The sequence below is a fragment of the Panthera pardus genome, unplaced genomic scaffold (genome assembly GCF_024362965.1).
Source record: "Panthera pardus isolate Hobbes unplaced genomic scaffold, ASM2436296v1 HiC_scaffold_8, whole genome shotgun sequence".
In the NCBI taxonomy this organism is placed as follows: Eukaryota; Metazoa; Chordata; class Mammalia; order Carnivora; family Felidae; genus Panthera; species Panthera pardus.
In genome coordinates, this window is record NW_026527013.1 from 155,067,493 (window position 1) to 155,089,854 (window position 22,362).

Below are 22,362 nucleotides of genomic sequence, written 5' to 3' on the forward strand. Positions count from 1 at the left end.
CCCCTCTGTGGGATTCCTTATCCTCTTTCTCTCTTTATTTGAACAGTCCCAAGGTCTCTATACTTCTGTTATAAAATGTCTTAAATTCCCTTTGGAAGTAGGGTATGCATTGTACATGAATTCATGCAGCGCTTTGTCTTTAATGGGGGCTCAAGAGTGCCAAGAATGGAAGGAACTTTAGACACCATCCACTGTGATCGACCATCTGTGTCCCTAGATGAGAGTAGTTGTGTCAGTTGTCCCAGGCCCCCCAGCTAGTGAGCTGCAGCACTGGAGCCAGAGCTGGCCTGTGACAGAAGTTCATCCTGCTGCGTGGGCTTTCGGCTCCGTGTTAAAGGTCCACATGACCCCGGGCCCCACACCCATCTTCCCACCCTGGCACGGCTCCAGGCTGTGCTTCCACGCAGGTTCCAGTCCCAGAATCTCACTCCATTCCCTTTCTTTTCTTCCCTTCTCAAAGCACAAAGGGGCATCTAGAGGAGATCATGGCCAGAATGGAGGGCACAGGTGGTAATGGGAAAAGGAAATCATTAAAGGTTCTTTTCCTACCACCTGTGACCAGTGTGGCCTTTTCTACCTTCCCAGTCAGTCAAGGGGAGTGAAGAGAATGCCCTGAAGGAGCTCGAGCTATCAAGTTTGAGTGATTGCAGTGGTTTGCACACCAGCGAGGCCAGATGTCACCCCTTCCACTAGGCTCACCGGAAAGCGGTTCAGCTGTACAGTTAACCCCCAGATACTCCTCTTCTGATAGACAAAAACCTTGATAAAGGCCCAGCAATTCTGAGAACTTACAAGCCTAAAATGGAAAGTCTGAGGCAATAGGTGTTTTTCCTGGGAGACTATGGCCATTAGGTGATGACGTGATTTGGGGGATGCCCACAAAGTACAACAACATCCAGGGCTCCCATCAACCTCTCCCCCCACTGTCACTCCTAGTTCCAGCACTACTTAGAAATGTGGCTAGGACTGCACCTCTATAAGTCCCAGAGGCACCGTGCCTCCAACTTCATGACCGTGGGTTATTACTTCATGACTCATGGGTAAGAAGAGGGAGACCATATAAATTAGATATTCCGAGTTGGAGGAGAGAGTAAATTCAATAACTCAATGACTTACCATGCTGCAAAGCTTATAAAACCCTCAGTAAACGGTAGCTGTTACTGTTATATGTATGCCCTAAGTGAAGTCCATTCTAATAGGCAGAGAAGTATCTATAATCTACCGTGACCAAACAAGGGCATAAAACCCATCTACTTACCCTGCGAAACTGCTTTTATAGGTTCATGTGAGATTTCACTAGATCATCACAACTCTCCTCTTGGCTTTTTGTCTTACCACATTTCCTATAAAATCCTGAGCAGAGATTCACAAACTAGTTCATACCCTGGAATAAATCTTGCCTTTTGGAAGGTGCATATTTGAATATTTATTAGCATTTGATAATTACATTCACAACAAAGACATTTGAGGGAGGAGACACATTGCCAGGGGGATTAAGAAATAACCTACACATTTACCTAATGTAGAACGAGTGGCCAGGATCAATCACTCCAGCAACCCAGGCAACAGAAGGGCTTCACTTTCACCTGAAGAACTGGAACAGATCCGAAGGAGTTCCAGCTGGAAAAAATCTGAAGGAGTTCCGTCCTTGCCACCCAAGGGGACCTGCCTCCGTTATAGATTTGCACTTCAGAGGAGACTAGTAAGCAGCCTTGGTCCTGTAAACCCAAGTCTGGTCAGTGAAGGCCGTACCAGGATGCCTACAACCTGCCCACCAAACACTCAGCAAAGCCACGGTGCTACATAGTCTCCAGAACCGGGGGAAGCTTTGTCATTAAATTCTCAGAAGGGAATGCTAAGACAGAAAGCAGAGCCTAGAAGGAGGTGGAAAGTAGGGTGGACGGTGAAGGTATCTATGAGATCTCATGGGAGGAACCAACCTTCGTCTCTTGGATGTCCCTGTGCACATGTGACCGTGAGCTACCTTCCTTCCATTCCCCACCACCTAACTAAAGTTTTCTTTGTTCAGGAAGTAGAATCATGCAACTAAAAGGGAAAATTATAGTTTTGTCATGAAAAACTAGTCCAGGACTAACGGAGCCTTGGACTGGCCTCGTGACTTACGAAAGTTACTTAACCACCTTCCATGTGTTGCTTCAACTTTCTCATCTGTAAAGAGGACTAATGATGGTACCTACCAGAAGCATAGCAGTTGTGAGAATTCTAGAGTTCACTCATGTGAAGGGCTTAGGACAATTCCTAGTGCTGTTCTCAGAAAAATTTTGAGATATTATTGTTTTAGCTACCTTTTTTTTAAACAGCCACCTTCAATGACACACTGCTCTGAACAGTCTTATCCCATCACTGCCAACGCCATGCAGAGACACATTCCATGGGATGATAAAGATAAAATTGCTTGAACAGATCATGCCTCTCTGGTTAATCACCACCTTACTTACTCATTCAATAAATTGTGATTGCCTTTGTGACAGACACTGTTTACTTGGGCTAGAGTGGGGAATAAGGCAAAGTCCTCATGGAGTTTACATTCTTGTTGGAGGGACAGATAAGCAAGTACTTTAAGTATATAATATGTTGCCAGACGACGGGACATTTCTGTGGAGAAAAAGAAAGCTGGGAGGGAGGAAGGGAGTGATGGGGCATTGCTGTAGACGAGGGGGCAGTGGGTAGGCAGAAGGCCTCTCAAGCCTTCACTGAAGTCTTCCTCGTCCATTGAATGGAAGTCTTCCTGGAAAGACTTGGTGGATCAGTCCTTGCAAACAGCACAGCAGATGCAAGGGACTTGGGATGGAAATGAGCCTGGTGGGTCCAAGGAAGTTAAGCAAGAGGACAGTTGTAACAGGAACCGAGCGAGATGGAGGTATTCCCTCAAACAGAGCAGATGTAGGGCCTTGGAGGCAATGCTAATGGGTTTGAAGATCGAGGGGGCATCATCCCTCATTCTGGCCTTCCTTCTATTTCACAGATTGCCCTGGGGGTTCTCTCCTAGGCGATCACTTGATATTATGTGGCTTTTATCAGTGAGGTGGCTTCCTTCTGGGGTGCTGATGGCTAGAGCTTCTTCAACTTCCCATGGCAGTTCCTGTGAGTGGGGCATGATGTCTGTGCCCCAGGGTGGCCAGGTAAAGTAGGGGGACTGTCACATGCCCCTGAAAATGTTGCATTGTCACACATCTGGAAGCATCCCCCTCCCCCCACTCCCGCAACCAGGACCAGCTGTATAATTTGTGGGGCCTGATGCAAAATGAAAACGTGGACTCCTTATTTAAGCATTACAAATTCCAAGATGGTGACAGCAGAGCATTAAAACAAGCACACAACTATGCGGGCTGCATGCCCAGGAAGCCAGCTCTGCCTCCATCACTGTCCCACACTCACCCTCCCTGAGACCCGGGCATGGCAACCCTTTGCTTCAGGGGCTTCAGAAGGTCTTGAGAAGTCAGGTCTTTCCTCTCTTCTGCTTACAGTACCTTGTTTTCCCTAACTCAGGCCAATTCTGCTGTGCTTAAAATCACCTCTGTTCTTTGATGACCAAATAATCACATAGACATGTGCTCCCCTTTCCTTAATCAAAAGCTGGCTCCCCAAGCATTGCCCACACAACTAGCATTGCTGCTGGTAAGACTAGCTGAGTTTGTTGCTTATTGCAGTAGGGGACAACGGCACCTTGCAAAACTGGGAGGGTCTCAGAGCGGGAAGGTAAGGTCAGAATTTATTGAGAATTAGAAGTTTGCTTGAAGGCCTTTATTTCAGTGCAGGTGTTTGATTGAGATTGGTTGAAAATACTGATGATGTCTAGAATTGATGGAAACAGCAGGGTTGAAAAAATCTTAAGAGCCCACACTGTCAATGTTTTCAGTGGAAGTTGATGGATCTTTTGTGAAGTTCCTGTAATGAATAATCAAAACCAGTCAGTTAAGGGGGTGCCTGGGTGACTCAGTCGGTTGAGCTTCCACCTTCGGCTCAGGTCGATCTTGTAGTTCGTGAGTTCCAGCCCCATGTCGGGTTCACTGCTATCAGGACAGAGCCTGCTTCAGATCCTCTGTCCCCCTCTCTGCCCCTCCCCCACTCGTGCTTGCTCGCTCTCTCAAAAGTAAACATTTTTTTAAAAATGTAAAAGGGCATCTGGGTGGCTCAGCCAGTTAAGTGTCCGACTTCAGCTGAGGTCATGATCTCACAGTTTGTGAGTTCGAGCCCCGTATTGGGCTCTGTGCTGACAGCTCAGAGCCTGGAGCTTGCTTGTGTCTCCCTCTCTCTCTGCCCCTTACGTGCTTGCTCACTTGCTCTTCCTCTCTCTCTCTGTCTCTGAAAATAAATAAAACATTAAAAAAAATTTTTTTTAATCCTACGTGGGCAGGACAGACCCAGAAGTGTAAAGGAGACAAGGGAATATAGCAAAGTTGGGTTACTCTAGACAGTAAGGCATGGTTTTGGTTCAGTGTCTAGGCTGAGTATGGGGTGGGTGATTGGGGGTCTCACTCAGAATGAGTGATTTCTCTTCAGCCTGGTGCCTTCCTGACTGGCCTGCCTCTGCTGACACAGACATGCTCAGACATGTCTGAGTTATCCAATGAGTATAGTCCAGAGTCAGGTAAGGAGACTGATGTCCTAAGGTCTCCTCCTATCATGGTAAGAAGACCCTGTTTTTCCTGGGGTAGAAATAATCACATTGCTGCCCTGAATTGTGGGTCTTTGCTTGCAGACAATGGACTGTTACAAGAATGGGATGGGGGAAGGGCAGGCAGGAGAAGAGAGAGAGGGCAGGGTCGCTGGAAGACCATCTCTATTACTGAGGTGGCGTGGGGGTGGGGGGCTGGGGGGGAGGGTTGTTGAGAAAGAACAGATTTCTCCAACAGCCTTTTCAGTGGAAACAGAAAGACCCAGAATGTGGTGGTGACTTCACAGTGCTTGATTGCCATGGAAACTTAGGTAATTTCTAAAGCAGCTTCAAAAGCTTCCATCCCTATGGCTCTTCTAGGATGTTCTTACAGAGGTATGCAAGCTTCAGAGAAAGGGAACTTGTCAGGCAAGCCTCTGGCTCTTGAAATGAATCATAAATCAAAGAAAAATGCTGGTTCCTGAAATAAACGGAGAGACCCCTCCTAGTGGGCATAAAAGCTGCTCCTGGGGAAACAAAAGGGAGGAGCAGATATAAATGAGGAATTTCCTCTCTCCTGCCCTGGGGGATTAAGGACAGGTGAGAAGCTGCAGCAGAAATAGCCAGACCCAAGAAAGGGAGGAGGGGAGCTCTGTCCCCCGCCAGGTATCTTGTCACCCCCACCACTTGGATGGCTGAAATGCACTGTGTGAACACAGGAGTTAGGGTCCCCATGCTCTCTGGGTACCCAAAAGCTGACTTGACCTGGCCTGGATCAGTGAGCTGGGGGGCAGGGCGGGCAGGCACACCTGTGAACCCAGGGCGGCGTGCCCCTTGTGGATGGGATGGGGAGGGGCTTGACAAGGCTGGACTGTTCAGCTCTCTGCACCTTAGCGGGGGCTGGCAATGGCCTAGGGCGTACCAATGGGAAAGTGATTCCAGAAAAGCCCTAAAGCATTACTCTGGAAAGGGTTTATGAAGATGGCCCCAGAGAGGGTAAAGGAATCCTTTCCATCCTAACAGAACTTGGGCTTTGGGGAGGACAGGTGGGTAATGATGTGCATTTTATTCCCAAGTATAAAATAATTGGAGAATGAGGGCCTGTGTGAAGCTGTGCTACCTCCCAGACATTCTGGAAGTCTCCTGATTTCAAATACACTTTCCTGTCATCAGATCCTGTCCCATACCACATGTCTTGACTTGGGCTTTGGAAAATACACTCTCCCTATCTATAGAAGCCATCAGAAGATCAAGGATGTCCAAGATGTGGCTGTGAAAGAGGGGAGCCCATTGCCACATTAAAGAACCATTAGAACCCGTTCAGTGTGAATTATTCATTAAATAAACAACCAGTTGTTAAGTACCCGCTAAGTACTAGGGTACTAGGCACTGTGGATGATAAAACTCAGTGTCTTGGGGTTGCTCACAATCTTCGAGAAGAATCAGACACCTAGGCCAATTAGTGTAATAATAGAGCTGTTTTCCTTTTAATGACAGACACCTTTAAATTGAAAAATGTTAAAAACAAAAGAATTCTGTGTCTGGATTTTCAGCAGCGAAGAAGACAAGGAGACTTCAATCTATCCATCCAGCTTCTTAGGGAAGAGGTGCTGGCCACACAGAAAAGGGCAGAAAGGGGGTCACTTATGAGTTGGGTGACACTTGAAGTTCACGGAGCTCCAAAGGGAGGGGATGGTCTCAGTGGACCTTCAAACCACCTTCAGAGGCAGGTGGAAGAGGCAGACCGGGGAAGGGAAGAGCTCACATTTCAGAGCATCTCTGCCATATCCTTGGTAGATCTTGTTCCAACGTTATTTTTTTGCATCTTCCCATCAGCCCTAAATTTGTAGAACTGGGCCTGGAGAGCCACAAAACAAGCACAGGGTCAGGCGATTAAGTAAATGGTAGAACCTTAAACTAAGGTCTTCAGACTAATCCCCACTCTTTTTTCTCTGTTTCTGGGACGGGTGGAATTAAAGAGAAGGATACTTGGTGAGCCCACCTGGGACAAAACAGCAGCCTGAGGAATTAACCAGCAAGGCAGATGCAGGCTTCCTGGCAAGCCTTTGTTTATACCCGAGGCGCAGGGGTCCTCCTTGCCCCCACCAGCAAGGCGGAGGGCTCCTCTTTGGCCCCCACCAGTGGTAGGCATGTGTTCGTTGGGGGGCAAGACAGGAAGAGAGGGGTACAGAAGCCATGAAGGGAGTCACTTCTACTACCAAAGTGTTACCAAAAGCATCAGGTCCAGATGCGATGAAGGTTAGCCTCAATTTCACCATCTGCAAAATAGTACCTGCCTTCTAGGATTGTGCTGAGAAATAACTGAGAAGTGGAACACACTGAACATGGTCGGCCTGTTATAATAGCACTTCCTACGTTTTTACTCATGTGTGCTCAGTTTATCACCGGCTCTTACCTTCTTTGGAGTTGCTAGTGCTGGCTTAGAGAGTTTAAGTACCTTGCCCGAAGTCACATAGTTCCCAGACGCAAGGATTCCACCTCAGATCTATTCCACTCTGAAGCCTGGGTTTGTACTTACCATGCACTGCTCTCTCTCAAATCAAAATTAAGTTGTTGACACATTTATGAGCCTCCAGCAGCTCATCACCTGATAGGGTAAGAGCTGACTCCGTACAGACCTCTTGTCATGGTAGATGAAGACTACTGTTCTTGGTGTGGTGGGGGGGGGAGGCAGAAAAGATGAGCCTGATTCTGTTCAAGGGATATTTCCTAGAGGAATAGGAAAATGAGTCTCTTTGGCTGAGGGCCTTACCTTTTCATATGCTCTGAGACCAAAGACAAAGCTTGGGGCTCATGTAGCAAAAAGAATAATCTTATCACTTCTATAGCTCTGCACCAACCTCCCTCATCTCTTGAAGTCTGGTTTCTGTTCCCACCATGTCACAGAAACTGCTTTCTTGGAGACCTGCTTCCTCCTGGCTGTTCTGCCCGTCACCTATCCTTGAACCTCCTCTTGCTGAGCTCCTGTGGATTTACCTGTCTCTGGTTTTCAGACTCTCTTGTCTTACATGACAGCACACTCATGACTTTTCCTTTTTCCTGGGCCTTTTCTGCTTCCTTTGCTCTTTGCTTCACCTGTAAATCTGACCTTCGGTGTTCTTTTCTTTTTCCCTACACACATGCCTCCTTGGCACCAGTATCTCCTCACACAGTGGTAATGATCTCTGCACAGACGAGCCTGGAAATGGTATGGAATGGCCTGTTCTGAGCTCCAGCCTCGTGTTTCTAACTATTCACTGGACATCTCCACCCTTCTGGAAACTCAAACATGCCTAGGACTAGACTTGCGCTTTCTCTGTGTATGGTATGCATGTGCTTTATGTTTCTGGCCTATGTGTTAAGTGCCCGGCTTACTGCAGGTGCCTGACAAGTATCAGCTTCTGTCCTTTCCTTTCCCCTAATGAAATGAGCTGCTTTTCTGGCCTTCCTCAGCACGGGGAGTCTCCCAGTCACTTCTGAGTCATTGTTCACTTTTGCAGTGTCACCCGTACCTTAGCAGCAATTGTCAACATCTGCCAATATTTCCTGTGCCGTATTCTGTGTGGCTTTTTCATCCATATCCACTCCCCGAGTGCCACCGGGGCCCTTCTTACTAAGGCAGAGTGGTGGTCACTCAGCCCTTGGTGGACACCTCTGACCCACCACTGAGTCACCAAACTCCCAGTGTCCATTTTCTCATCTGTAAAACTGAAACAGAGCTGCCTACCCTCTATGGTTTTTGTGTGGATGAAATGAAATAGTATACAGGAAAAGCAATCTAGCAGAGGAAAAGTATCGCATAGATGTTTATCTCTTCTATTTGCCACTTAATTCAACTTTTACACCACTCTGCCTTTCTAAAAATACACCTTGTGGGGCATCCGGGTGGCTCAGTTGGTTGAGTGTCCGATTTGGGACTCAGGTGAGCTCAAGCCCCACATTGGGCTCTGTGCTGTCAGCATAGAGCCTGCTTCAGATCCTCTGTCCCCCTCTCTCTTTGCCCCTCCCCCACTCGTGCTTTCTCAAAAATAAACATTTAAAAACATAGATAAAATAAAAATATGCCTCCTGCTACGTCACTGCTCTGGTGAAAACATTCTGTGGCTCCATGTCTGTCGGCGGCACCAGCCGGGAGTTGAACGTTGACCACAGTCTTGCCTCAGACTCCATTTCAGCCACATATCCTGGGCTTCCTCTAGACCACTTGCCGTTGCCCACCTCCAAGCCACCTTGCTAGGCTTGCCGATGGCCTCCACTTCCTCGAGGCTCAGTGTGCACTCAGCATCTTCTAGAAACTTTTTTTTTTAATATGAAATTTATTGTCAAATTGGTTTCCATACAACACCCAGTGCTCATTCCAACAGGTGCCCTCCTCAGTACCCCTCACTCACCCTTCCCTCCCTCCCACCCCCCCATCAACCCTCAGTTCTCAGTTTTTGAGAGTCTCCTATGTTTTGGCTCCCTCCCTCTCTAACCTTTTTTTTTTTCCTTCCCCTCCCCCATGGTCTTCTGTTAAGCTTCTCAGGATCCACCTAGGAGTGAAAACATATGGAATCTGTCTTTCTCTGTATGACTTATTTCACTAAGCATAACACTCTCCAGTTCCATCTACGTTGCTACAAAAGGCCACATTTCATTCTTTGTCATTGCCACATAGTACTCCATTGTGTATATAAACCACAATTTCTTTATCCATTCATCAGTTGATGGACACTTAGGCTCTTTCCATAATTTGGCTATTGTTGAAAGTGCTGCTATAAACATTGGGGTACAAGTGCCTCTATGCATCAGCACTCCTGTATCCCTTGGGTAAATTCCTAGCAGTGCTATTGCTGGGTCATAGGGTAAAACTTTCTGAATCAGCTTCACTAAAACCAGACTCTGCCTCTGAACTCAGACATCACTTTGTACCATTTTGATGGCACTCACCTCATTATGAGTATCCTGGGAGCAGAAATCTAGATAATTTCCTGTCTCCCCTCTGGGTGAAAGTCTCCATGGTAGCAGGGGGCCGCTTCCTTATTGGCTCCTCCTGTTGTCATTTTGCTCTTATTTCATTTAAAAGAGAGCATGCGTGCAAGTGGGGGTGGGGCAGAGAGAGAATCTTTAGCAAGCTCAGCCCAATCTCACGACCTTGAGATCATGACCTGAGTCAAAATTGAGAGTCAGATGATGTTCAGCCAACAGAGCCACCCAGACACCCCAGCTCTTCCTTATTTTAAACCTTAGGGGCACTTGGCTGGTTCAGTCCATTGAACATCCAACTCTTGATTTCAGTTCATGTCATGATCCCAGAGTCATGGGATCGAGTCCCACATCAGGCTTCACACTGAGCATGGAGTCTGCTTAAGATTCTGTCTCTCCCTCTGTCCCTATTCCCTGTTTATGCGGTCTCTCTCTCTAAAGTAAAACAAAACAAAACAAAACAAAAACACCTTAATATGTTTTCTCTAAACTTTGACTTTTTGGACTTGGGTCCTTTCTGCTAAAGTAATGTAAATTAAAGTCAGGACCATCTTCCTCCAAAGGTCCTTCAAATATTTGAAGACAGCTCTATTGCACTTCTTAATTATTTGCTTTACAAACTAAATTCAACTCACTAAACATTAATTGAATGCCTACTGAATGCTAGTCATGTGGTAGCACCCAGGACATACATACAAAAACATGGATGGCTCCTGTCCTTAACGGCCACCCAGGCCATGGTGGAGGCAGATGACCAGTGCCATAGTAGAGGGCCGGTGGGTGCACAGAGAAAGAGGATTTTTCTGTGCTGAACACTCAGGAGCAGCCTCAAAGGGAGGTAGTGATTGAGGCCGAAGGAAGAATCAAGTCAACTTGCCCTTACTGTTGTCCTCAAAGGGCTTTCATGCCATCGATCACCTGAGCCTGCACAGAGACTAAGAGTTGGCCACTTTCCAGAAGCAGTATGCCAAGTTTTTATCCCTTCTCGTTTAGGATTTCACATGTCATTAATACATTTCCGTTTTTTATATATCTCTGTGTAACTAAACTCGGTCGTGAATGAAGCAAAAAGAAAAAAATCCCTTTATCTAAAAATGCTTAAGCTGCTTTATGTGAAGGTAAAATATAAGTCTAGTATGATATTTGATCCCCTAATTTTGGCCGTGGCTAGAGAGGAATGCCAATAGCTGTGTCCTTCCCACTTCCCCCGCTAACAAAACCTAGGAGCTTCTTAAAGATTCAGCCACTTTTCCAGGCTACACTTCATTTAATGAAACTACCCCTTCGGTCTCAGCTCTTAACGTTTTCAGACAAGTTCCATTGCAGTCACGTTTCCCAGAAGCCTCTGGGTCACAGCTGCTTCTGGTCCTTAAGTTAGTATGGCCAAGGGGAGGTTGGACAGTGTTCTTTCCTTTGATCTCAGCATTCCCATCAGGGTCCATAAAGTAGGAAGCTTCTCTCTTCAGGAGGACAAGCTACCTTTCAAGGCTCTCTTCAAGTCCCAAGAGAAGAGGGGACTGACTTCTCTGGTGTGGTTGGGTCAAGAGGCCGAGCTTGTGGGACCTCAGCACCACCTGGGTCCTCTGCCCCTGCTTGCTCCTCCATTGGGCAGAATTCCTGGGTTGAGGCCCCAGGCCCAGGCTGGCATCAGGAGGCTCACCAGTGTGAGTCAACACTTCTAGGTGAGTGTATCTGCTTTGTAAACCTCCATGTTCCTCTAGGAAAATCATCCTAAAATGTCAGCCTGAGGGAAGGTACAGGTGCACTTGAATGTGGCCACGGTTGCCATGCTAGCCTTATAAAGCCGACATGTTTTTGCCCTGTCAATCTCCTTCCTGTGACTCTTTCCTCACTAGAGTATGGATTCACCAAGCAAAGATGAGTAATTATCACTCTCCAAATCTCCAAGAGAAAAGAGGAAAAAGAGGTGCCCAGGCTGAGACCCATTCATGAGCCAGGAGATGCTGGTGGGAGGGAAGACCCCTTTGACGGGCTGGGATCCACACTGAGCTCCTGCGGGTCCTGTTCTGGCCACCAGCTTCCTCTGTCCACTGGGTTTAGTTTCTGGCCAACTGGGAAGTGAAAGAAAGTTAATGCTGTGATCTTGATTCGTTGCCTTTCTTGAGCTGCCCACCCTACACCTCATAGAAAACCTCTGTTCCTCCACAGAAGCTCACCCCTCTAAGTGGCCCAGATAAGGAGCAAAGCCATGTTATGACAGGTTATGATAGGTTTTCCAAGTTCTCTGAAGAATTCAGCAACAAGAGTTTATTACCTGAGCCGTGAGTCTGTGTGGTACCCAGAACCTCCTTGGGGCTGCACTTAGTCATGACAGGGGCTCCTCTCCCAATCTCATCATCTAGTCAATAAGTCTGATTGAATGAATCACCACCGAGTAGAGAGCCCTACTGGGGAAGAAGCTTCTGTGCTTACAGTCCAGCTCCAGAGACAATCCACATGCATGAGAAATGAGAGACAACATAACAAGCGTCAGAAGCGTGGATTTGAAATTACTGGCTCCCATACTTGCTGTGTGACCTTACACAATCTACTTAACCTCTCTATGCCTCACTTCCCTTATCCAAACCTCATAAAGTTGCGTTGAGGATTAAAAGAGCTAACATTAAAAGCATTTGAAACAATGCCTGCCACATTATAAATATTACATATCAGTGTTTGATCCATGTGAAACTATATATGTGTTCAGTGACCCAGCGATGAGGTGACATCATCTCAAAGAAAGGCCGGGGCCAGCTGACAAATGTGCCAGGCATATGGAAACATAAACTACACCATGTGGCAGGCTCGCCTGATCTTCTGACTCCCACCCTAAGCCTCTTCCTCTCCTAATTAACATGGCATTGGCTTGGATCAGATAGGGCAGAAGCCTGAGAGATTTCTTTCAGGAGCCAATTTCTTCCAGGCACTTAAACAGCTGGGTCCCAATCCTTCCACATTTACAATCATGGCAATTTAGAGCAGAGCCTCATATGCACATTGATGTCGAGTAATGACATCTAATGGTCTCATCCACCAGCCCTTCTGTGCATGTCAGGAGGTGAGAAGCAGTAACTTCTCTCCAAGTGGCTCACATGTGACAAAATAACTGGTAACCGGTCCTAGAGCAGTTCAGAGAGAAGGGCACCTACTTAGCCCAATACCAAGAGCCAGGGAATCGCTTAACTGGAAGGACTGTAGAGATCTGGTTCCATCCTCTGTATTGTGTGGTTGAGGGATCATGGCCCAGAGAGGTGAAGTGATTTGCCCACTTCATGGGCAGAGATGAGACCAGAACTCAGATGTTCTGATTCTTGGTGGAGTTCTCTTTCCACCATGCATAACCCCCTGTTGGCTGCAGTTATCCTACTGGGAAGCTGGTACAGGCTGCCTTGGTGGACCTCTGGGCCAGGAGAGCCTTAGACCACCAAGACAGGAGTTCGTAGGTAATGATACATCTACTTGTGCCAGCTTCATGCTGGCCCTGGGGGGTGATGTGGCTTTTTCTGCAAATGCCTCGTGTACTACTTTGGAAGACCAATGAGTAGAGCAACCAGGAATCAGAGATGATCTTCAGGAGGTTTTGAATTCCTTCAAGCATTGTCCCGAGCAAGAAACTCAGGACAAGATTGCCCTCCATCCTAGAGGCTCTCCAAGTTTGCTCTGTGGACCATTGTCATTCATCAGAAAGAGTTGGCCTAGAAAGAGAAGGAAAGAAAAGAGAAGCAGCGGCAGGAAGATGGCATGCGCTAAGTGGCTTTACTCTTGGAAGCTCACTGTTCACAGCTTGAGAATGTTCCTTTCTGCACAGCTGTAGATGCCACTCTCAGTTTAGTCAGGAAGCCAGTTGGATCCCACCAACTCTCAGCTCTGAACCAAGACCCAGATGGATAGGAAGCTCCAAAGATTCACATTGAGAAAGATGTGATGTTGTACTCTTGATTCATTGTCTTCCTAGGACTTTTCTCACCCGTAGATATGTGCCTGCCATATAGAAAGCTCATAGCTCTCCACGGACCACCCACCTCAGATATTCCCAACTTTTTGCTCCATGAAGCATGAAATATCCAAGGGCAGGTGGGCAAAATATAGATATATGTATAATTCACATCTATATGCGCATGTCTGTAATCACAACCTCAAGAGGAGTAGAAGATACAACACCCAAGATTTGGCTTATATCAGGTGCTTATGTCTGAATGAATCATGGCTTTCCCATGAGAACAAATGGTGGTGGATTTTAACAGAAGGAAGAAAGGAAATTGTCATGCAGACTAAAAATAATAAAAATATAGCTCTCACAGTCCACTATATAGTAGATGTTTAATGAGTAAGTGTGGGATAACTGTAGATGCCACCTCTGTGTTCCAGAGGAACCAGATCAGAAGCTTTGTGGCACCTGTAAAAGGTCCCCAACTCCTGTTAAATAGTGATCCCAACACTGCTATCAGGGTTGCTCCCTTTTACCCATCCTGGTTGAGCCACAGGCTTACAAGCTGCTTTGCAAACCCACCAAGGTTGTCACGTGACCTCTGCTGGCTGCCATAACCTATCTGAGCCCCCTCTGAGGATGATCCTTCTCAGAAATGTATTCTGAGATCTTCCAAATGCCATGGTTCTGGTTTAACCAAGTCCATAGAATGAAGAGTCCTGAGTGAGCTCTTCTTCTGGTTTCTGTCAAGGGCCGTTTTTTCCTGGTGTAGTATTTACCCTGGAGCAGGGCTGGGGGGAAATGGAGTGGGTGATGGAGACTGAAACAGCAGTCACATTTTTTTTCTCGTCCTCCAGGACGATTTTTCTTCACCCTCACTTAAAGCCTTCCATTTCTAATATTATACCTTACATATAGAAAGCAATTTTAACTTCTGTAAGCCTTTTCACATTTATTATTATCGCTTTTCAAAATAATCCTGCAGAGAGTGTATTATTCCAATGCTGAATTTCTGTGAATACAAAAACGCTTCCTGAAACCCAAGGTGCCCACTAAAACAGGGGTAGGTGAGCACATGCGTGGGTGTGCAAACCCCTCAGCCATCGCAGAACGGTATGGGAGGATGAAGGGTGGGAGGACCGGGCATGGTGTCGCCTTCCTTCCCCTCTAGGTTTCAAAGCCCATATTTTCACTGGAAAGCCCTATAGCCTGGAAGTCCATTTCTCCCAGTGACATGGAGTTTCATGCTTGGTGCTGTGTGTAATGCAAGAGACATCACTACCCACCACTTCTGGAGAAAATGACAGTCTAGCTGAACACAAACTAGAATGGAGAACAAGAGGGGGGACCCTGTAATTGTCAGGTTGCCTGTTCCAGACCAGAAAAAATGAGAATAATCTTAATGCTAGGCATGTTCAGGGAAGGCTTCTTGGGAGACGGGACTTGGCTTGGACCATCAGGGGTGGCTATGTGGACTCTGGGTAGACCGGGAGGACAGCAGAAATGTCTGTCTCCAGTCAAGGTCAATGGACAGAGGTTCTTTGATCTCAGTAAATTCCCACCACAAAAAGCATGTGGACATCCACCAACGGCCTCTTCATTTGTTCAGCCCTTTAGATATTTGCCCAAGTTTGCAAAGGCTCCATCCTTGGCGTAGAGGCCGCAAGAGCCACGGCTCTTAAGATCAAATCTAAATCTACACCCAAAAGAATAAATGGATTGGTGGATATTGAGTGAGAGTAAGCACAGATAACATAGGTGAGGAAGATGAGGTGGGGGCCAAAAACCAGAAGATGCCCAGCACCTGTTGTTTTATAGGGCTATGTTGAGATGCCTGTTTTAGCTACAGGGTGGCTATAAAGTCGGGAAACGTAGGTGATCTTATTTTATTATGGATTGTAATGATATGGTAATAAGCCACTTATTATGTATTCACCTGTTGCATTAGATTGCTAGGGCCACCAAGATAAAATTCCACAGACTGGAGGGCTTAAACAAGAGAAATTTATCTTCCCACAGTCCTGGAGGCTGAAAGTCCAAGATCAGGGCATCAGTGGCGTTGTCTCCTCTGAGGCCTCTTTCTCACACACAGCCACCCTCTTGCTTGCCCCTTCACGTGGCCTTCCCTCTGTCCACACAGCTGGCTGGTGTCTCTTTGTATGTCCTAATCTTTTCTTGTAAGGACACTAGTCAGTTGGCATTAGGGGCCACCCTAACAGCCTCATTTTACCTTTATTAGCTCTTTAACAGCCCTGTCTCAGATACAGTCACATCCTGAGGCACAGGGGTCAGGTCTTTAATGTACAAAGTTTGCAAGGACACAATTCGGTCCGTGACACCAGTGCTTCCGGATTTGGAGGCCACCCTGTGGATATGCAAAAACTAAAGCATAAGACTCCAGGTTCTATGTTAGGAATCTGGAAGCATTGTCTTTAGAACCGATGCCAACCTGTATGCACGGGCCAGTCCCTTTCAGTGCTTGAGCTGGGGATGTTGCATTACCATGGCATGATTATGCCCAAAGAACAGCCTTGTAGCACGTAGGCACGACCCCGGGAACACACACGCTGCTTGCCCGGGAGGGTGGGGGTGTGGCGGCACGCCTGCAGTGTCTCTGCCTGGAGCGTTTGCACAGCTTCCAGGATGATGGATGGTTGTGTCCGAACTCAGGGCGCCATGCCTCACAGTGTGTTCTCGGGGGCCTGTCACCACTCCATGCCTCATCCCAACGAACCCTTAAGGCACCCTGGATGGAAAACCCCACGTGACCTGCCTGTTGGCTGCTGCTGATGCGATGGTGTATCATTCAACCGTAATTTATATTCCGTGCAGGTCTGAGCAAAGCTATAAAGAGCTCTTGAGAGCTCAATGCTGCCGAGGCATTTAATCTCCGCAAAGGAAGGGTTTAGTGGACACCAGCTTCCTAGGGTGCATTCGCTGCTGCTGGAGGAGGAGGGATCCTTTTTCTGTTTGCTGATTTGCTTCTTTATGGTTTTAAAGATCAGAGAGGGGCTCACGGGGGAGTGTCTGAGGGAGGACTTGGGCTGCTCCCCAGATGTCCCTGACCTGCACGCCCACGAGGGCACCTCTGCAGTCACCACTTTGCAGCAAGCTAGTGGGCTCGGGTCAGACCAGGGGCTCTTTGGCCACGAAGCCACACAGGAACGTGGGAGGGCCAGGGACACACAGACGTCATTCCTCATTCCCAGGAGCAGAAAATGTCACGCAGATGGATCTCCTGCCCCAGAAAGCTGCAGAAATTATGTCCAGTGAAGTTTTGGGTACCACTCGGCCCCATAAGGAATAGACATTTGGGAAGGTGCCTGTGCACTGAATATGTAACTGCCCTGGATTCCTGGGAGAACCTTCTCGAGGCCTTCAGTTTCCTGGCTCATGGCCTCTTGAATTAATAAGAGCTTTGCTGCTGCCTAATCTGAGGCCTCAGTTTTGATGCGATTTCTACACAGGTCCATTGCTGTGGCATTACTACCGAGACATCTCTGACGGTCCCTACAGGGAGGCAGAGACACACGTCCTCCCCTCCCTGCCTGTGTGTGCTAACACAGCAGCCGCCACACAGGGAGGCCCAGGTCACACCCTACACACCTGCAATCCGTGCTCCAGGGTGCGCTGAGCAGGAAGCTTCCACCAGAACTCTGAAGAGCCGCTTAAAAATAATTGAACTTTAAGGTGGTGCTGGGATGGGACCATTGTTGGGCTGCTGGTTAAGTGTTCCTGGGCAACATTTTAGGGTGGCAGACTTAGCTGCCAGCCCCCAACCCCAAACAATGCAATCCCAGCATGGTGTTTTCTTAACATTAGCAACACATTCCAGGCACCGGAGTCTCCGTCCTTGCGCTGGGTGAAGGCATTATGTCTAATTGAATTGACAAGCAAGGATTACTTTGTGTCATTGCTGCAGTATCACTGATTGGGACCCGAGTGGGGAGGACTGTGAGGGAGCCTGTAGGAAGGGTGACTGATGTGTCCCACTTAGCCCAGGACTTTCTGGTTTGAGGATAAAAATCCCACGTTCCAGGGACACACCCCTGTCCCCGCCGACTCCCAGGCAAACTAGGATGGGTGGTCACCCTACTAGGGAAGCAAGGCTTCCAAAGAATAAAGAAGTCAGGAGCTTACAGGAACTTGGGCTGGAAACCTGTAGCCAGGGAATACCTTGACCATCCATACTGTGTCCCTGGGGTTGGGGACACGTACAGGGTGTCACATAATATCACATAATCCTATGAATCGGTCGTGTCCTGGTGGTAGCTGAAGTTGGAGACGACGGTGAAGTTGCCAGAAGGAGGGACTTGGCAGAAGAGGGGAGCTGGGAACCTTGACTGTACAAAGACTAGAGGAGGAGAAGTCCCTCTGAGGGACAGACAGGTGGCACGGAGCTGGGATCAAGAGGCAGCTCGGAGACCCAGGGAAGAGATGTCAAGCAAGGGGAAGTTGTCCAACAGAGAAACTGAAGCTCAGGGTTGGGGGGAGGGATGCAGGGAGACTGGAATCTAATATCTGGCAATGCAGGGAGTGCTAATTAGAGATGGCAGCCATGTGGAGGAGGTGGATGGGGAAGCTGTGTTTGGTGTTGGCAGGCCGGGCGGAAGCCGTCTCCTCCCTCGCCCCCACTCGAGTCTCAGCTGTGCCTGGAGCCAAGGGGACTGGGGACGGGGTGGGCAGCAGGCCCTGTCCTCGGCCTGCCGGGGACTGACAGGACACAGGCAGGTGCGACCAGGGCGGGGCCAGGGGTTACAAGGTGGTCGTGAGTCCTGAAGGGGCTTCAGGTTGGAACAGTCATTAAAAGAAACAGGTGGTTTGTTTGTACAATGAGAAGGAAACATGATGTTTACGTAGTTCCTCCCACCTGTTGGCCGTCCTTTCCAGGTGGGGTTTGCAAATAGGGACACGAGAGGGGGCTGGAGAGTGTTCCCTCCACACCAGGGGGTCTTCAAGCACGGGCTCTCAGGGTTCCAGGGGGTGGTGGCTTCTCTTCTAGCTGGACTTCCTGAACTCCGGGTCCTTGCGAATGAGGGTCCTGGCACAGAGAGGGGTAATTAGAGTTCGTTTCTCTTCCAACCAGCTGGCGAGTCGGGGCTGGCTGCCTGGAGGGCGGGGCTGAGTAGGAGTTGGAGGCCCCTTCCAGGGCCAGCAGCGATGAGAGCGGAGACCTATTAGCTTCTGCTGCCAAAGGCATAGACTTGCAACTATGGGGGCAGCCATCGGACTTTGCTGTCCAAAGCTTAGTCCCTGTAATGACATACCTTGAGGCCCCCTTGTGAATGGATGAGCCCAGTGCTTTTCAGAAATGCTGAAATCACTGGACTCCTTTCTTCAAATGGAATTTCACATGGACTCACATCAAAGCAGGGCTATTCTGGCCAAAGAGAGGAGAGAGGGCTGGATCCTCTTCTACTCCCTCTCCCTCTCCTGAGAACCTCCATGGGGCACAGCTGGAAAACCACTGGGGAGGCACAATTTTAGAAGGAGGCCAGGGAGGATCTCTCTGAGGGGATGACATTTGAGATCTGAGAAGAGCTAGAAAAAGGGCGTCCCAGATGAGAGAACAGCAAGTGCAAAGTCCCTGGGGTGGGTAGACGGTTAGCTAGTTTGAGACACAGAATGCTCTTTTCTGTGGCTAGAGTGTGGGGGTCAAGGTGAGAAATGAGGCCAGATGGGGAGGCAGGGTCTACTGAGATAAGGTTCTATGGTCAGGGTAAGGAGTTGGGTTTGTATTCTGAGTGTGATAGGAAGCTATTGGAGGGTTTTAAGCAGGGGAGAGAATTATGATTTGATTACATTTTTAAAATATCACTGGCTGCTCTGCGGGGGCAAGAACAGAAGGCAAGACAGCAGTGACTTGTTACGGCCGCTCACGTGAGAAATGATGGAGGCTGGACAAGGCTAGAGCAGTGAGCAGTTGGGAAGTGAGAAGCTCTGTGACAGGGGCACACGGGCCTGCCCTGTCATCTCTGCATAGAGACCCGGGGCAAGGAGGGCACTGAGGGCAAAGGAGGGACACGCTCCAGACCAGGTGAGGCCCCCCACTTCTGTGTACTGTCTGCGGGAATTCTGTTCTTTGCCTGGGAAACCTTCCCTGGCCCAGCTTGATTGTCTCTGTCAGAGATTGACCCTAACCACCCACTACGGGGTATTCCTCCTCTTCCTAAAGACGCCTGGATGATGGGGGGGGGGAACCTCACAGTCATCTGCTCCGCTCCCCATCTTCCTGCTGGAAGCGGGGGCAGGTAGAGGCCCAGAGCTGGCTCTAAACTGCAGCCTCTGGGTCCGGTTCTGTGGTCACAGCATCCTCAATCCTATCGCCGACTAGATGAGAAGCTTGTTTAAAAAATCTCTTTGAGTTTAGATTTAAAGATTCTTAAGAACAGGGATCATATCTTATTCTCCTTTTTATCATCTAGCATAAACACAGTTCTACAAATACTTGCTGATGAGCTGTGTTGCGTCACAGAGCCCACAGCCACGGGAATGTCCCCCTCCCGCTCCCACACCAGGCCTGCCGTCACCGAGACGTGACAATCATATGGGCACTGTCCCTGCCTCCCTGGCCTGCTTTCCACCTGATGTTTCTTACAGCCAGGTCTGGAGCACACAGCAGAGCCTGGCTCCAGAGGGAAGAGCTCGGGGCAAAGTTCTTTCTGACTGCAGTTAGTCTAGGAATCTGATTGGAATTAGGCCCAAACCCCAAACCAAGGGCGGGGGGGATTCCTAAGAAGATGTGACGCTGCATTATTTCTTGGATCCTCGCCTATCTCTCAATAAGTGCTCATGAGGAACAAAATGACACATTCAAGAGACCTAGCCCCAGAGGCTCCAGTCTACTGCTGTGGGGGACGGGAGGACCTCACACTGTACTTTGGGTAAATGAGGGGAGGCCGTCCTATCCACTGCCATCCATGGTTTCCAGCAGGAGCCTTCAGAATCTGTCTTCACTCTGCAGAGAACCCCAGAGAGCTGTGGGGGTGGCGGGGGTGGGGGCGGGGTCTGCACCCTACACTCACCAGTTAGTCGCCAGTTTACAGGTCTGAGAGTTTAGTTCATCATCTGAGAAAACTGGGACAGTTAGGGTGCTCGGCCACCTTTGTCCCCATCTCCTCTACTCTCTGGGATTCAAGGGACTCAGTGGGTGTTTGTCAAAGTCTGTTGTTAGGCTGAGGAACAAGGGCAGCACATCATTCATTCAGTCCATTGATGGAGGATCTGCCATATACATGTGAATATCCATTAATTACTAATTAATATCCATTAATTACTATACATGTGAATATCCATTAATTACTAATTAATCCACATCCATATACATGTGAATATCCATTAATTACTAATTAATATCCATTAATTACTAATGTGCATTTTCAAATTTGAATTTACAAGTACAGAGATATGTAAAAACGATTAAGTTTGGGGCGCCTGGGTGGCGCAGTCGGTTAAGCGTCCGACTTCAGCCAGGTCACGATCTCGCGGTCCGTGAGTTCGAGCCCCGCGTCAGGCTCTGGGCTGATGGCTCGGAGCCTGGAGCCTGTTTCCGATTCTGTGTCTCCCTCTCTCTCTGCCCCTCCCCCGTTCATGCTCTGTCTCTCTCTGTCCCAAAAATAAATAAAAAACGTTGAAAAAAAAAATTAAAAAAAAAACGATTAAGTTCTTGATTGTAACAGAAAACAGTAGCCTTATGTGGAAACAGAACCTGTTTCCAGTCTTCTCTCTTTTTCACACACAGTTTCCTAACAAGTCGCTTAGATGGTTGGCTCAAAGGGCCCTCTTTCGTGAGACCCCTAGAAGTTTTCTCCCGTCAAGGGCAATATGGACAAGCACTAACAGAAATTTCAAAAGGTTCCAAAGTCACAGAAGAGCGGATAGGAAGTTAAGGCTAGAAGATCCCCTATTAACTCCATTAACGTAACCCAACAAGATGTATGCTATCCACAGGCTGGGCCATTTCCAATTGGTAATTAGCTCCACACAGACCTAAGCTCTTTACTCTCAACGTAGCAACCACATCCTTTGTGTCCTGTCCACTGTACTTGCAGAATACACGATTAAAACAGCATGTGTCAACATTTTTCAGCTACTGGCAACTCAGGAAGATCAAAACTACTCGAGGTCAACCTTCTCCCCCAGAACAAATCACTGGATTTAATCGGGAGGATAGTGTACCTTTTGATGATAAGGAGTGTCTCCATTTCTTTACAGCATCTTGTAGATTTATATAAAATCAGTGGGTGACCTCCTCACACACAGAGCTTCAGTTTATAGGATGATGATTCAATCCACATCTCTAGCTCAGAACTTTCTATCAGGCTCCAGATCCATGGTGCCAAGTGCCTCGCCATCTCAACGGCAGCTCAGATTTGAACTGAGCACACATGCATGCACGTGCACACACACACACACACACACACACACACACACACTTTTCCTGTCCTTAATCTAAGTTTTAGCAGATTGTATCTGTGCACACTCAGGTTCCCAAGCCAGGCAGTAAAAGGAGCCTTCTTGAGGCACAGAAGGCCAGCTCTGGTTTGTTGGCATTTGGATTATTTGAAACTGGTGTCACACACAGCTTTTCTTTAGTTCTCACACTTCCAGGTTGTCACCCTCTCGTTGGCCTTGCCCCACAGGCTGCCCCCTTCCTTCTGGACCACCTTTCCTCTTCCCCTCACCTGGCTCTGTCTCAAGGTTACACAAAGGCCCTCTGCCCTAACCCAAGGGTCCCACCAGCCTGATCAACGGAAGTCACCTGACGAACCAAAATTTTCCCATCCTCTTCCCCAAGACGTGCCGACTCAGCAGGACCGAGGTGAGACCTAGTCCGTGTAGATATTATCAT

The 22,362-nt window shown here is 48.2% G+C and overlaps 1 protein-coding gene across 2 annotated transcripts in view; it reads left to right on the top strand.

Annotated features, from left to right (window-relative positions):
* Positions 1-22,362, top strand: part of TMEM178B (transmembrane protein 178B) — a 358,780-nt gene that overhangs the window by 328,289 nt on the left and 8,129 nt on the right. Inside the window, exon 4 of one of the 2 annotated variants that reach the window (XM_019452957.2) lies at positions 1,527-2,491. The exons of the other annotated variant lie outside the window; for it this stretch is intronic. Within the exon in view, the coding sequence (XP_019308502.1) occupies positions 1,527-1,807 (281 nt within the window). The 3' untranslated portion in view covers positions 1,808-2,491. Of the gene's footprint in view, positions 1-1,526; positions 2,492-22,362 lie in introns of those variants that run through there. 2 annotated transcript variants of the gene reach the window in all.